The sequence below is a fragment of the Vombatus ursinus genome, unplaced genomic scaffold, assembly GCF_900497805.2.
Source record: "Vombatus ursinus unplaced genomic scaffold, bare-nosed wombat genome assembly UNPS02014786.1, whole genome shotgun sequence".
Lineage (NCBI taxonomy): Eukaryota > Metazoa > Chordata > Mammalia > Diprotodontia > Vombatidae > Vombatus > Vombatus ursinus.
This window is the reverse complement of record NW_020954564.1, coordinates 42,772,782-42,789,329: the sequence shown is the minus strand read 5'-3', so window position 1 is coordinate 42,789,329 and position 16,548 is coordinate 42,772,782. Positions and strand designations below refer to the sequence as shown.

The 16,548-nt window shown below is 38.7% G+C and overlaps 1 protein-coding gene across 5 annotated transcripts in view; it reads left to right on the top strand.

The window, feature by feature from the left end:
* The window catches only part of LOC114047052 (N-acetyllactosaminide alpha-1,3-galactosyltransferase-like), a 124,490-nt gene that overhangs the window by 80,242 nt on the left and 27,700 nt on the right, over nucleotides 1-16,548 (top strand). For all 5 annotated transcript variants that reach the window (XM_027867733.1, XM_027867732.1, XM_027867734.1 and 2 more), the window contains 3 exons: nucleotides 3,839-3,910; nucleotides 4,962-5,015; nucleotides 6,621-6,758. In XM_027867733.1, coding sequence (XP_027723534.1) covers nucleotides 3,839-3,910; nucleotides 4,962-5,015; nucleotides 6,621-6,758 — 264 coding nt within the window. The remainder of the gene's footprint in view (nucleotides 1-3,838; nucleotides 3,911-4,961; nucleotides 5,016-6,620; nucleotides 6,759-16,548) is intronic.

The following is a 16,548-nucleotide window of genomic DNA, read 5'->3' as shown; positions in this document are numbered from 1 at the left end:
GGTTAAAGCAGAAGACATAGAAAAAAGCAGTACTTCAGGAAAAGCTATTTATAAATGTCGCAGGCACACCTAAATTAGTGTCCCAGCAGAGTAACTAAAGCATGTGTACCTCTACTTTGGACAAAGTTGACACAATAAATTAAAAGGGTGTATTCTAATCAAGCATTCCTTCCAGCATAGAATTCTAATAACCTGACTTCCTTCAGCAAATGAAAGGTTGGCCCACACATTCTGTGCTCCCCACTTGTCATTAGTAAGATCCAGGTGATACTTGGGCCCCATTGTCCAATTACTGCAAATCAGGCCCCATTGTTAAAGAGTTATGATAAGAGCAGGGTATGAATGTGCCTATACTTGGGGAGAAAATTATATATGCTAGGAAAAATGAAAAAGTTTAAAAATCCAGCTTTACTTGTATTTAACAACCTGGTACTCTTACTTTTGGTCTATAGTCAGATGGTCACATATCCCATGTGGTATCTTGAGTGAACAGTGAAGATTCCATAAATTGGAGGGATTGTAACCATAGTACACTCATTGATTCATTGTCAGCACATCAGATTATATTGTGGCATCAAAAAAAAGTATTAAATCAAGATTTTAAAAAACAATGAAGCATATTTAATCAGATTATTCTCACCAAAAATTCTTTTAACCATAATATTTTGAAGGAGAGCAAAATTAGTAAATGAAATAGCATTTAAAATATTGTTTATGACATCTTTATCCCATTTTTTAAAAATGATACTTTTGTATATATTTTGCAAAAAAATGTTAGCACAGTAGTGCATGTACATAATTTATATAAAATACATATATATTGAGGAGTTGTGAACAAAATGTATTTTCTACTGATAGGAGTTCAAAAAAATTTAGAGCATACTGATATCATTATTCTCTTTCTCCTAGGTGAGGGACATAGTCTAAACAAACCTACAACAATGTAGAATCGGAAAAGGGGGTGGGGTTGGGGGTGGAGGAAAGAAGGTTGGATGTAAATAGTGGCATCAATCATCTTGAAGCAGAAAGAGAGTTAGAGTTGCCAGCATAGGAAACTATGTTGATCTTGGCTGTCCTGCTTATGATCTCTATGACCTTGAAAAAGTTCTTTCCCTCTCTTAGAGTCTCAGTTTCTTCACGTGTAAAAAGAGGAGCTTAAATTAGACAGTCTCAAGGGACCACTTCTAGCTCTGAACTCCTAGGAGCCCACTTAAAATGGAAACCCAGAAACCTTTAATCGTGTGTTGTCCCAGCCCGTATTATAGGAATAGTAAAATACAATTTCATCATTGTTAAATTGCTGCTGATCTTTTTTTTTCTTTAGGAAAAAAAATGCCAACTTTAAAAAAAATACTGTCTCTACATCACACTCATTTCTGGCTACAATTGCCTTCATCCCTACGATGAAAACTTGCTTGTAACAAAAACAGTTAAAGCAAAACTAAGACAGGGACACCACGTCCGATAGTGCAGAAAACCTTCTGCTTTCTTACTCTGCGTTTGATGCAAAAAGAGAGATTCCTGCCATTGATTCATATTGAGGACATGGGTAAAGAGCCTTCTCCAAGACTGGGAGGTTTAGGGTTCCAGCAGAGTGAACACAATCATTATAACCCCGTTCTTTTTGTTGTTGTTCAGTTATTTCATTCATGTCGACTCTTTATGATCCCATTTGGGATTTTCTTGGCAAAGATACTAGAGTGATTTACCATTTCCTTCCCCAGCTCATTTTACAGGTGAGGAAACTGAGGCACACAGGGTGAAGGGACTTGCCCAGAATCATACAGCTAGTAAGTTTCTGAGGTCAGATTTGAACTCAGGTCATCCTTACTCCAGACCCAGCTTTCTATCCATGATTTCTTCTTTCTTTTCAAAACATTCTCAGTTCAGAATGCCAGAAGGATGAATTTGAGGATGCTCCCATTCTCTGCCTGATATATGCTGAGAGGAAAACACTTTGTAAACCTGGAAAGATTGTAGAAAAATGGGCTATCACTATCATTATCACTTTTCAGTATAACAGAGTGTATGCGAGTATAACATTTTTCAGTATAACAGTGTATAGCAGGTAGGGCAAGCTTTTATTTCTGTTTCACAGATAAGGAATTGAGACAAAGATCTGATTGAATTCCTTGCTCTTATGATTTGGTCCAGAACTGGGTCTAAAACCTAGGTTTCCTGTCCCTCTAGTGCAAAACTAGAATCTTTCATAGTCACCCATGCCCAGTCCGGCATGGTGGCACCATCTTTCATTTTGGGGAGAGTTTAACCTCTTCTTTCCTTATAGCTGCTGTCTCAGAGGGCCAGGCCTTTGGGTCAGTAAGAGCTACAGTGCTATAGGGTTCTCAGTGTGGTTTCCTCACCATAGGTGAGAGGCCAGTCAGTTACTCCACATCCTTATTTAGCAAGCTGATGTACAAACCATATTTTGTCCCCATCCTTGCTCCCTGCTTCATGGAGGATCTCATTCTCTTGGTATGTAGACCAAACAGGACTGTACACTAAACAGAGGCAGACCCACCATAACTGACAAGTATGAGGAGCCTTTTTTTTTTTAACTTGTTAACTCTGCTGAGTTCAGTTCTGGTTAAATTGATGGCATTGTGGAAAAGAAGATCTGGGTTCAAATCCTAGTTGTGCTACGTTGTGACCTTGGGCAAGTCATTTATTTTTTAGTCAATGCTTTTGAGTTTCTTTTATTGAAGCCTCATTTTTTGCACCTCTGTCATTTCCTGATAACATCCCCACCACTGAACTCTTCTTGTAGCAAATTAAAAGAGTTAAGCAAAGTTAGCTGATCAGCCTTACTTGGTCTGACAATGTATGCTATGTTCTGCACCTGTGGTACTCTACCCTTTACTAAGAGGATGAAAATGTATTTCACTATCTATTCTCTGAGACCAATGTTGAGCCTTTGGGCAAATTATTTTACCTCCATCAGCCTCAGTTTACTTATCTTTAAATAAAGGGGTTGAAATAGAAGTAACTGACATAGATTTTGTGCTTGATGTACTCCGTCTTATTGGATACATATAAAAATCATAAAGTAGGTATTCTTTAAGTAATACTATTCACATTTTACTCATGAGGAAACTGCAGGCTCAGAAAGGTTGAGATTTACTCATGGTAACACAGCTAGTTAATTCCAAGACAGGATTTGATGTAAGAGGCTCCTCATACTTGTAAATCCAAAGAGCTTGTGATTTAAAATCCGACTTTCTCAAACTGGTATCATTTTACTTAGTTGGCTAAAAATCTGAACCTTCCTCTCTTGTGACTAAGACACTTAGGATCAGGACATTTAGAGCTGTCAAGGAAGATCCTTCCAAGTCTAACTTCATTTTACATTTGAGGAAACTGAGGTCCAGAAAAATGAAGTGGCTTGCCTAAGGTCGTACTGCTAGTAAGTAATAGAGCTAGGGTTCAAATCCAGTGTTCAATCCCAGTCCTTACTTTATTGCCCCTTCATGGTATGCACTTATTTGAAGAATCTCTGTGCTGGTCAGTTTTTGTTTTTTCATTTATTGGAAACTCCCCTTTGGTCAACATTGCTTCCCTTCCCACAAGGCCTTTCCCCACCCTCACTACAACTTGTTAGGCCTTTCCCCTTCCTGATTTACTTTGTATATAGTTTGTTTACTGTATTTACTTACTTATAATCTGCTAATTTTCATTCAGTAGAGTGAAAGATCTTTGTGGGCAAGGAAGGTTTTGTTTTTAATCACTGTGTCTCCAGTACTTAGCACTTAGCACTGTGCTTGGTCCGTAATAGATGCTTAGTTAATGCTTTTTGATGCTGGGTGACTTTCCAAGTTAATAATCTCTTCTCTTCCTACAGGTCTGAAGAGAATATCAATAGCAATACCAATGTTCAGAAGAGATGGTGGCTGTCCAACTGGTTTAACAATAGGTGAGGACGTCTGTGATAGGTGAGGTGTTTTGTTACATGAGCTTATGATTCCCAGATCCCACACACTTAAATGGTCATCAGTTGACTTTTTGAATAGTCCTCTTTTCCTTGCCTGTCAAAACATGGCTGGGAATATTACAACAGGAAATTATGACACATCAGCTTTCATCAGTCCACTACTATTTCAGAATGTGTGTCATCAACCCCTTGTAGGAACAGCCAACACTGTGGCTTCAACTCACTCCAGTGTGTGGAAGTTACAAGGAAACAGATTTCCTGTCATTCAGAGAAGGGGCTTGCTATTACTTGGAATGGCCGACAACCCAATGAGCTGCCCCTGAAGGGAGTGAGCTCCCTGTCACTGGATATGCTCAGGGAGAACATAGATGGCCATCTGTCATGCATATTCTGTAGGAGATTCCTTCTTTGAATGGAAGTCTGGATTGAGCAGTGTCTGAGGTCAATTTCCAACTCTGATTCTAGGGATTTAGTCTTACGAAGGACTATGCAGTTCAGAGAATCACTGGAGTGCTCAGTTGGGAGAACATGACAGCACCAGTCAATAAGCATTTTAACCATACTGATCACCTCATTTAATGGGTGCTTTGAAACAGGCAGCCTGATAATAGTGTTGCTTTCAAAGACAGGATCACTTTGGTGGGTTCCGGTGATTGCTTCTGGTTGGGTGACTGGTGAAGCACTCTACACTCTCAATGGTCCAGTCAACTCTAAGAAATTAAGTTGCAAAATGGTTGATGATTTGCCTTGTCATAGGGACTTCCCTCACCTACAGTGAGGAAAAATTTTGATCAAAAGAAGAGAGAAAGGAAAGAGAGAAAAAGAAAGAAAGGATGGAGGGACACAGTAGGTGTATCCTAAGCCTTTTATTCAAAGATAAATCTCCAGAATGGAGCTCAGGGGCAGAACACCTACATAAGCTGATTTTCTTTACCTCTGTCTAACAAGTCTTTGATCTAACATGTACTTAATCATTTTGAGTTATATCCACTGTTTCCAGACTCATTGTCTTTTTCTCTCTGTTTACACTCAGGAGCCGGGATTATCATATCGAAGAACCCCAGCTCTCAGATTGGTTTAATCCCAAGTAAGAGATAAACCTCTACTCCCTGGAAAGTTAATACTTGACATGGCTTAGTGTCAGGTCAAAGGTGTTCTGTGGCCAGCTGTCAGTAGCCTGGGGAAGATTCCAGATGGAGGGGAAGGGAACAACTCTTTGTTTCTAAGCATGAGCTCTGAGTTAGAAACCCAAATTCCAATTATGAGCTCAGTGCTTGAAAGACAGCTGACAATTCCTAAGTTGAGTGGGCAGTCATGGAATGTCAGTACCGGATGGGATTTGAGTGTTTAACTAGTTCAACCCACTTACTTATAGATACCCAAAGCAGGGAATGGGCTTATTCCAGGTCTTATAACTGCCCTTGCTGGAAGCCCTTGAAGAAGCCTTCAAGTGGAATCTGAATGACCACTTTGTCAAGAGACACTGGCGTGGTGATTTTTTCTTTTGGCGAGGCAATTGGGGTTAAGTGACTTGTCCAGGGCCACACAGCTAGTGAATATCATGTGTTTGAGCTCAGGTTTGAACTCAGGTCCTCCTGACTCCAAGGCTGGAGCTCTATCCACTGTACCACCCAGCTGACCCTGTAGTGGTGATTCTTGCTTGTGCTCAATTTAGGACTCTGTCTTATGAGTTCTTGTGCAACCCTTAGATTTAGTGTCTCTGTGTGTAACAATAACAGTTTTAAAACCCAGACTTCAGGTCTCTTGAATTCTACTCCAGGGCTCTTTCTGTGGTCTCAGCCTCAATGACCTTCAGATTTTCTTCTAAGACTCTATGATACTATGACTTGGTGAAGATTAGGTGCATGGTGTCATGGAGTGGTAGAAAGAATAATGGATTTGGATTCAGAAAACCTGGGTTTGATTCCTACTGATTCTATTTACTCCCTGTTGACCTTGGACAAGTCACTTTCTGGGCCTCACTTTCCTCTTCTTTAAAATGGATGGGTGTGAACTAGACATCCTCTACAATCCATTCCAGCTCTAAATCAATGATCTTATGATCCCAGAAGTTGGCATACTCAGCCCTACCTCTTACATTCCTGTTAAACTGAAGGATTCATGGGAATCTGTGCCTAGGTAAAATGTAGGTATTAATCCCTTTCTTTAACCACCATATAGCTTGGAAGGCACCAAAACAAAGTAAAGCTGATGTTTTCCAATGGCAGGCCTGACCTGAGTCATAGATAAGGGAGAAGGTAAAAAGAGAGTGGGCAGAGAGAAAAGAGAGAGTAATACAGTGCCACCAGTAACTTCCTCTGTTGCCTAAACCTCTGCCCTATGAGCTATTCCCCCAGCAATCTAAGATCCTAATCTATAAGATTTCTTTGCAGTTGGGCCTCAGGGAGTAGAACCCCGAATCAAATTTAATGATCTGTTAGCTGGAAGGAGACTTAGAAGTCTAATATCCTCATTTTCCAAATAAGGAAACAAATTCAGAGAGCTGGAGTGACATACCCAGGGTCAATGTGATACTAAGTGTAATCTGAGTTTTGGACCCAGATCTCCTGATTCCAAGTCCAATACTCTTTCTACTCCATGGATTCACATAAGCACAGTAACTAGCTTTGCTAACAGTGGCTACTGTTTTAGTAAAAGAAAGTTTGATCTATTTACTTTCCCCTCCAAACAGACAACGCCCTGATGTTCTGACATTGACAAATTGGTTTGCTCCGGTCATATGGGAGGGGACTTACCGTAGAAAGATCCTGGAAGACTATTATACCAAGCAAAAGATCACAGTGGGATTAACAGTATTTGCTATCGGAAGGTAGGTACCAATAGTAACCCTTCTTCATGTCCACTTTTTCATATGAAAAATTGTTATGGGCTATTAAAAGAGAAGTGATGGACTCAGGGTGCAAAATAAGATGTGTATTTTTTATACATGGCAAACATGGGATTCATATTTCTTGTGGGTTTTCATTTTTGTTTTATTTTTCATTTGTAATTTCCTGTCATGGCAACTTGTCCATTGAGCAAAATGAGTAACAAAACAGAAAGATCATTAGACAGGGTTTAGAGATTTGGGTCAGCTGTACCATTAATTCTATATAACCTGGGTGGATTGCCTCCCCATCTTTGAGGGGGATGGACTATATGTTTTTATAGTTCCCTTCCGGGTCTAATGTTCTATTATTCTAAAGACCCTACTCATGGTCTGTTTGAGATATCATCAAAAGAAAATTGTAGCTTATAGCCCATCAATACATTCTTTCCCTCTGTTTTTTCTCCCAGAAATCTCCTGAAGAGGCCTTCCTCTAGCTCCCTTGACCTTCTATGGGTGCCAAGGCAGCACTCAGACCTTCTATGTCATCTCTCATCTTTATGACATTCGACCCTCCTCCTTTTCTGGTCCTATATCTCATTGATAATATCTATTGCTCTGCTTTGTGAGCAGAATCTGTCATTGTTAATATGCTGCAACCTATTCTCATTCACCATGCAGCTCTCCATTGCTTTTTTTTTTTTGATTGCTTGGAGATTGTGATACTTCCATGATTTTCAGTCATACAGTATCACTGGAAGAAGACCAGTGTTAAAAAGATGGGTTTTGCAGCAAGGAAGGAACTTGAGAGGGTTAAAAACATTACACAATTTCTCACTGGCAATTTTGTCTTCCCTTCTCCTCTCGTACAATCCTGGGCCCCACTTGCAGTTCATCTGCTATGTCAGTCTAAGATATAACTACTGATGGACCAGCTCCATAGGCTTGCAATCAAATTGTCAAATGCTGGACAACAAGTATTCGTTATCCACTTAGCTTTCCCTGTATAGAATATTAGGGCAAACTCTTAAATGATTATGGTTATAATTTTAGGAGGCTCTGTGTTGTCCTGGGGCTTGATGCAATCAAATCATTGTTATCCACAAATAGAAGGATCTGGAGAACCTCACCATCTAAACAGAGCCTGCTTTTCATTTTGATGATGTGCTGGACATCATCCATGACAGTGACTAACAGCTTATATTTCCCTTTTTTATGTCTTGCATGATAACAGATATCACAGGAGCATCAATGTCATATCAAGGTCATCCTCATGAGAGTGGCTAACAACTTTGAGAATATATCTCCTTGCTTTATCCCTTGTATGATATTTTAAAAAATCACAAGAGCATCAACTTTATTTCTGCTGTTGTATATATGAAGGATATTATACAATCTGAACATAGGAATAGGAGATATTTTATTAGAGGAGAACATTTAAGGCTGCATCTTAACTTACAGAATCAGGGCGGCCTAGTAGAGAATGGGAAAAACACCAAGTTTAGAGTCAGAGGACCTGAATTTGAATTCCAGCTCTGCCGTTTCCTAGCAGTGTGTTCTCGGGCATTTCACGGAAGACCTTGCCTTTCATTTTCTTTACCAGAAATTAAATTGGATTAGATAATATCTAAGATCTTTTCCACTTCTGTCCTTTATCACTGCCTGTTATCAAATACTTTCTTATAGTTAACAGACATAATTATAACTTCCAATGGTGCCAATTCAAATATATGAGACCACTTTATGGGATTCATTATTTACACTCATCAAGACCTGGCTATGAAAACCTGCCTTTTCCCTTCTCATATTCAAATCAAGGATACCTTCAATATATGTATAAATTAATCTCCCCAAAATCTTTTAGAAATAAGAAAGTGGGCATATGAGTTAATAGTTACTGGTATTCTGACCATTGCCTTTTTTATAGTAATAACATCTGTGATTTTAAAAATAATTTGCTGTCTTCTCATCTTTCTAAAATCTTGAGAATTGACCATTTAAGTGACCTCAGAATTATGTTGTCACCAACAATGGACTTCCTCTATTTATAGGCAGTCTGATCTTGATTTTCTTCCAATTTTTGTTTTCTTTGGTGCCATTTTTACTTTCTCATTCCACACACTGGGGACTGTGAAGTTAATAAGAGTCCAAATTTTGTGGTTCAGACTCAGTCAGTCACTGGGACTGTATACTCACATTCTTGCATGGTATAACCTGCCAGAGCCTGTGTTCTTTTGGCATAGTCTTTGGAAACTCAGCATCATCTCCACACCACAATGAGACAGTGGAATAGAACTTTTTGTGTACATCTGAGGACAGAATCCAAAGACCTTGGGGAGAATCTATTAGTAAACATTTACTAAGCATTTGCTGAGTGCCAGAAACTATGCTAAGCTCTGGGGATCCAAAGAAAAAAGTAAAAATGGTCCCTTCCCTTAAGGAACTTACAGTCGAATGGGGACAACAACATGCGCATAAACAGGTGCACACAAGATATGTACAGAGGAAACAAAAAGGAACTTTAGAGTGGGAGGCTGATGGGATGGTGGGAGAAAGGTGGTGACCAGAAAAGGCTTCCCAAAGAATGTGGTGTTAGAAATGAGTCTTGGAGGAAATCAGAATTTTTAAGAGGTAGAAGTGAGAAGGGGAGAACTTTCCAGGCACAGTCAGTACAAAAGCCTGGAGATTAAAGATGAATGAAGCATAGTGTGAAAGGAACAGTAAATAGGTCAGAATGGATAGAACATGCAGTGTGTGTGAAATATAGTAATGTTAAAAGACTAGAAAGGGTCCAGGTTGTGAAGATCTTCAAATGCCAAAAAAAGCAAATTTTTTAAAAAATAAAACATTTTCATATTAGTCATTTTGTGCAAGAAAACTCAAGAAAAAAAGAGAAAGAGAGATGACATCAGTTCTTTCTCCCTAGGCAGATAGCATTTTTCATCATGAGTCTTTTGGGGTTATCTTGGATCATTGTATTGCTGAGAATAGCTAAGTCATTCACAGTTGTTCGTCATACAATATTGCTGTTACTGTGTACAATGTTCCCCTGGTTCTGCTCACTTCACTTTGTATCAATTCATGTAAGTCTCTCCAGGTTTTTCTGAAATCATTCTACTTGTCATTTCTTATAGCACAATAATATTTTATTACATTCATATACTACAACTTGTTCAGCCATTCCCCAATTGATGAACATCCCCTCAATTTCCAATTCTTAGTCATCACAAAAAGAGCTGCTATAAATATTTTTTGTAAAAATTGATTCTTTTTTAAAAAATCCCGTTGGGATACAAACCTAGCAGTGATATTGCTGGATCAAAGAATATGCACAGTTTTTTGGCCCTTTGGGCATAGTCAAAAGAAATAATTTTTTAAAATTCAATTTTATTATATTTTCACATCCAAAGTCTCCCCCTTCCATCTCCCTCTCTATTTCCTGCCTTGAGAAAGTAAAAAAGACAAAACTTACTACAAATAGGTAGAGTTAAGCAGAACAAATGACCACATTAAGCATTTTTTTAAAAAAAGAACAACCTGTAAACCTCAATATGTACTCTGAATTTGCCCTTCTCTATCGGGGGTGGGTAACATCTTTCATGAGTACTCTGGAACTGTGGTCAATCATTGTGTTATGTATTTCAAAGTTGTTTGTCTTTACTATTGTTGTTATTTTATAAATTGTTCTCCTAGTTCTACTTAGTCCTGGTTCTACTCACTTCACTTGGCATCAGTTCATACCAGTCTTTGCAGGTTTTTCTGAAACCATCCGTTTTATTATTTCTTACAGCACAATAGATTTAGGTCTAGGAAAAGGAGACTGAGAAGGAAAAGTCAGACAGGGGTCAATCAAGAGAAATTATCCAGAAAGATAATAAAATATGACATAATATTATGTCAGTGCTGCCAAGAGGTCAAGAAGGATGAGAACTGAACTTTGGAGAATGAATAGTATCCCATCATATTCATATTGAAACTTCTGACAGAGATAATTCTGAAAATAAGACAAATTAGATAAAGTTCCCCATGGTGGGGAAAAAGTGTGTGTGTGTGTGTGTGTGTGTGTGTGTGTGTGTGTGTTTTAAGTTTTGGCTTCAGAATTTTCAAAAATTTTTCATCTGTATTATTAGAACAGTGTGGTTTACCCTAGTTATGCAAACGACACTGAAGTTTCTTACTGCTAAGTGACTTCTCTGTGGTCTCTGATGTGGTCAAAATTATGACTCGTCCCTGCACTGCTTCCCTCATTTGCCTCAGCTCCAATTCTTTGCTAACACAAAAACTTAAATCCAATTCACTTGCATGTCATGGCATCACCTCCCTTAAGTCATGGTCCTCTTCAAGAATGAAGGACAAACAGCAACACAAAAATAGCTGCTGTATTTATATTTTATTTATTTCTGGTTTGTATTTATGAGACCTTTTCCTTTCTGTTTTATCTCTTTGGACAAAGTTGATATTTGAACCAGGAGGTAATGGAGGCTATTGGCGTTTATTGAGTAGGAGAACAATGATCAGGTCTGTGCTTTAGGAAGACATTTTGACAGCAATGTGAAGGTTGGATTGGAATGAGACCTGAAACAGTGAGACCAATTAAGAGGCTATTATTGTAATTGTCCAAATGGCAGGTGACAAAGGCCCAAATGAGGATAGTGGATATGTAAATTTAGAGGAAGATATGTGAGAGATGGTGTAAAGAAAGAAGTGACAAAATTGAACAACTGATTGAGTATGTGGTATGCGAGGATTTGAGGATGACACTGGGGTTGTCTGAGAGGATGATTCCCTTAACCATTATAATTGTAAGAAAGTTTGGAAGAGGGGAAATTTTGAGTAGAAAGATAATGAATTCTGTTTTGGACCTATGGGAACATCCAGTTTGAAAGGTCTAATAGACAGCTGGTGATATAGGACTGGAGTCAGGAGACAGACTAGGGGTGGATATAGGGATCTGGGAATCATCTGTATAGAGATATTAATTGAACCTATGGGAACTGGTGAGTTCATCCAAGAACTTCATATAGCTAGAGAAGAGAAGAAGACTCAGGACCTACCTTTGGAAGACACTCAAATTTAGTGGGCATGAACTAGATTTTCTAGGAAAGAGACCGGGAAAGAAGAATGAGATGGGGACAATCAAGAGGGACTATCCAGAAAGAGATTATCAACTACGTCAGCTAAGGTTGAGAAGGATGAAGATTGAGAAAAGACCATTAGATTCAGCAAGTAAGAGATCACTGGTGACTTTGGACAATGAAACTTCATTTCAGTGATGAGGTTCAAAGCCATATTGCAGAGAGGCTAGGGGAGGGTTAGTGGTGAAGGTAAAGCACTGAATGTCTATGGCTTTTTAAAAGAATTTTAACTGAGAAGGGGAAGAAAGGTATATAAAGCTATCGATAGGGTCTAGTGAGAGTTTTTGTTTGTTTTCCGGAGACAGAGGTTTTGATGTGTTTATAGGCCTCCAGGAAGAAGCTAGTAGATAATCAGAGAATTAAGATTAGAGAGAGTAGGGATGATGGAGGGAGGAGGGAGGTGCTTCTCTGGTGGAAAAGACCAGAGGGCATATAATCATAGATATGTATAGAAGGGCAACTTCCTCATCAGAGACCAGAATGAGGGAAAATGATAATGTCTGCTATGTGAGACAAGTAGGAGAGGAGGGAGGGAATTCATAGTAAATAGTCTCAGGTTTATTTGTTTGTTTGGATTTTTTTTTTTTTGGTGAAGTTTATGTCTAGGTCCTCAGCTGAGAGAGTCAGGGAAGGGCATGCAAAGGAGGCTTTCAGTGAGAAGAATCAGTTAAGAACAAGTCAATAAAAGTATCTCTCTGCTTCAAGGAGAGCCCAGTTGAAATTAGATAAAAAATTTTTGTGAACTCAATCATCAGTTTTTGTAACTTCTTCAAGCTTTGTTCAGCTACACAGAAGCACAAACCTAGGCAGATGGGAGAAATGATCCAAAGTGGAGCTATAGTTTTGGCTCCATTTTAGGCTGCAGATTTGTCATTTAGTTAAACTGTAGCCTCGTTTTGTATCAGCACATGAGTAGGAGCTGAGGCAGATGAGGGAAGCTATCCAGGGTGGAGTCATAATTTTGATCCCATCAGAGACCACAGATAAATCACTTAGCTGTAAGAGACTTAAGTGTCATTTGCATAAGTAGGGTAAACCACACTCTTGTAATAATAGAGATGAAAAAATTTCTGGAAATTCTGAAACCAAAACTTAAAACACACACACACACACACACACACACACACACACACACACACACACACACACACACTTTTTCCCTGCCACGGGGAATTTTGTCTAATCTGTCTTATTTTCTGAATTATCTCTATCAGAAGTTTTTGCATCAGTCTTTTTTTCTTAAGTTTCTTTGTGAACTTCTGAGGCACCAGGTTTGTTCACAATGAGACAAATTTCTCCATTCTTTTATTTGTGTATTTCAGAATGTTTTAGTAGAAAAAATCTTGGATTTAGAGTCTCAAGATCTGAGTTCAGGTTTCAACTCTGATGCTTACCAGCCATGGCACCATGATCAGTCAAGTCACTTAGTTATTCTAAGCCTCAGTTTCTTCATCTTTGAAATGAAGGGGGTTGGATAAAATCTGAGGTCCCTTTCAGCTCTAAATCCTGTGTTCTTTGAATTGGATGACCACTTAGAAGGAGTCTATTTGACATCTACCATTTGGTAGATTTTTTTTTAAATCAATATAGTTCACATGTTGTGGATTATGTAGGAATTTGAATGAATTAGGCAAGAAGGAAGAAAAGTTGAAAGCCATGTTACAAAAAGGCCTCAGGGGTATTATTCCATGGTAAGGATCTGCCACAGGCCCCCAGGTGGATATTCAGAATGAAGAATGAGTTCAGAAGTAAGCAGTGTTGGTATGGCTCATATCCCAGGAGCAAAGCAGGATTTCAGTTCCCATTTCTAGCACAATCTGGAACTTTTGCAAGAATAACCCAGGCAGGAATCCCAGACCAAAGGTGTCCTCCAGTTCTGTTGGTCTGAACCAGAGGGCATCCCTGATAGGGGCTGAGCCCAGCAGCAGTCTACTATTACTCAGACCCAAACCCAGGTTGGAAACTTGCAGAGCATAGATCATGGGGCAATTATCAGACTTTAACCTGGATACCACTGAATGCTTGCAGGTCCCCAGCCATAGGATGGGATCCTGAGGTAACACAAAACTCAGTACCCCAAGAAAGCAGCAACAGTGATCAGTCCAGACCTTCCCTCCAGAAATGGGCAGCACTTAGCCTTAGCATCAAGTCCAAAGTCAGGAAGTAGACTAGAAGAATAAGCATACAAAAAGAATCCCATCGGGGACAGGTAGGTGGCACAGTGGATAGAGTAACAGCCCTGGAGTCAGGAGGACCTGAGTTCAAATCCAGCCTCAGACACTTGACACTTACTAGCTGTGTGACCCTGGGCAAGTCACTTAACCCCATTGCCAAACCTCCGTCCCCGCCAAAAAAAAAGAATCCCATCATGAAAAAGCTATTATGATGAGAGTGATTCTCAAGATACAAACTAAGAAGAAGAAAATGACTCCACAACCTCTATAAGCAAATTCTCAAAGTAAAACATAGTTGGGGCACAGATTCAGCTAGAATTCCTGGAAGAGATGAAGCAAGAGGTTGTTTTTTTTAAAAGAGTTAAAATGTTTTTATCAATGTAAGAGCTCTAAAGGAAAAAAATGGAAAATAAATATGAGCTATGGAAGAAAGAATTGGAAAGGGAATCAACATCTTGGTACAAGGGGTACAAAACTTGTCCAAGCAGCAAACTCCTTGGAAATTAGTATGAAATAAATAGAAGCCAATGACTCCATGAGATAACAAGAAATATTAAAACAAAGTTTGAAGAATGGGGAAAAAAGTAGAAGAAAATATAATGTGCTTCATAGCAAAAATTACTGATCTGGAAAACAGATTGAGAAGAAAGAATTTAAGCATTGTTTGACCTATTTGAATGTTGTAACCAAAAAAAGAGCTTAGACATCATATTTAAGAATCGTCAAAGAAACCCCTCTAGATCTCTTAGAACCAGAGGACAAAGTAGAAATAGAAAGAATCCATTGGTCACCTTCTGAAAGAAACCTCAAAAGTAAAACTTTCCAGGAGCACGATTCTCAAAATCCAGAGCTTCCAGGCCAAAGGAAAAATAGTGCTAACAGCTGAGAAGAAAGAATTCAAGTATTGAGGAACCATAGTCAGGATCGCACATGATTCAATAGCCATCTACATAAAAGGAGTGGAGAGATCAGAATATAATTACAGAAGGCAGACGATATAAGCTTACAGCCAAGAATAACTTATCCAGTAAAACTGAGTATAATGCTACTAAGGGTTTGGGGGGAGGGGAGAAAATGGATCTTTAATGAAATAAAGGACTTTGAAGCATTCCCTATTAAAAGACCAGAGCTGCATAGAAACTTGAAAGTGCAAACCCAGGAGTTAGAGAAGCATAAAAAGGTAAGCATAAATAAACAATTATAAGGGATTAAACAAGGATATTCATATATAGGAAGATGATACATGTGTCACCATTGAACCCCATCATTATCTGCGGTTAATTAAGGATTCCAGTCAGTAGAATGGCCAACCAAGATTCAAGAGGACTAGTGATAAAACATACTGCCTTCCCCCAGACAAGAAAGCGAAGGACTTAGAGTGTAGAATAATGCACACATATACAAACGTGTGTACATGTATGTATATATATACATTTGCATGTATATACGTGTGTGTATGTTTTGAAATATGGGCAATGAAGAAATTTGTTTTGTTTGGATGTCTATACATGTTTATAACAGAATCTTGTTTTCTTTGTTATCAGTTGTGGGGTGGGGATGGTGGGACGGAAAAAAGAGGAAAAGGCAATTTTTGCTGATTGAAAAAAATAGGATAATTTTTCAGAAGGTGTCTCCAAACATTATGTCCTAAATATACCATGTCTTTTAAAATCCAATGGCAGTGGGATCATCAGTTGCCCTTGACTTTTGGTCATATGAACTAAATGACAATGCAGTTCTTCCTGTTTATTTGTAAAGTCTTTCATTTTGCTTTGTTTTGTACTTATAGATTAGAAACACATTTAGATTCTTAAAAACTGGATTTTACTGGGTCCTTTAGCACATAAGTCATGCCTGACAAGTATAGCACCTGAATCAGATCTAAGAGATCCTCGGAGAGTAACTACAGTTGAACTCAGAAGAAATGATTAAAGACAGGCAGCTGTGGTCTAGTGAGGTTGAAGTTGAGGTTTGGGTTTGAATTTTGGCTTTGTGACCATGAACCAAAGCCATGACCCTTCTAAACCTTAGCTTCTTCCTCTGCGAAAATAGGGAATAATAATATTTGTGCTTACTTCTTCACACAGCTGGGGTGAAGACACTCCTTGGTAAGGCTCTCCATAAATGTGAGCTGTTGTTATTCCTTTAAGATCATCAACAATATTTCTGGAAGTGCTTGGTTTTTATTAAGCCCGCAGAGGACATTCTCTGACTACAGAGTTTGTTCTTTGAATTCTTTTCTCCTCCTCACTCCTTTTTTGAGGACAACAGGAATGAACACTTTTCACATTTTATAACTTAGGATCTTAGAATTTGACAGTGGAAGGGATCTAAGAGGTGACCTAGTCTAAGTCCTTTATTTATGAGGAAACTGAGGCCCAGAGATGGGAAATTATTTGCCTAAGATTACACAGGAAATAAGTAAGCAGAGCTGATATTTGAATTCAGATTCTTTGATTCAGAATTCAGTGTTCTTGTGTCATA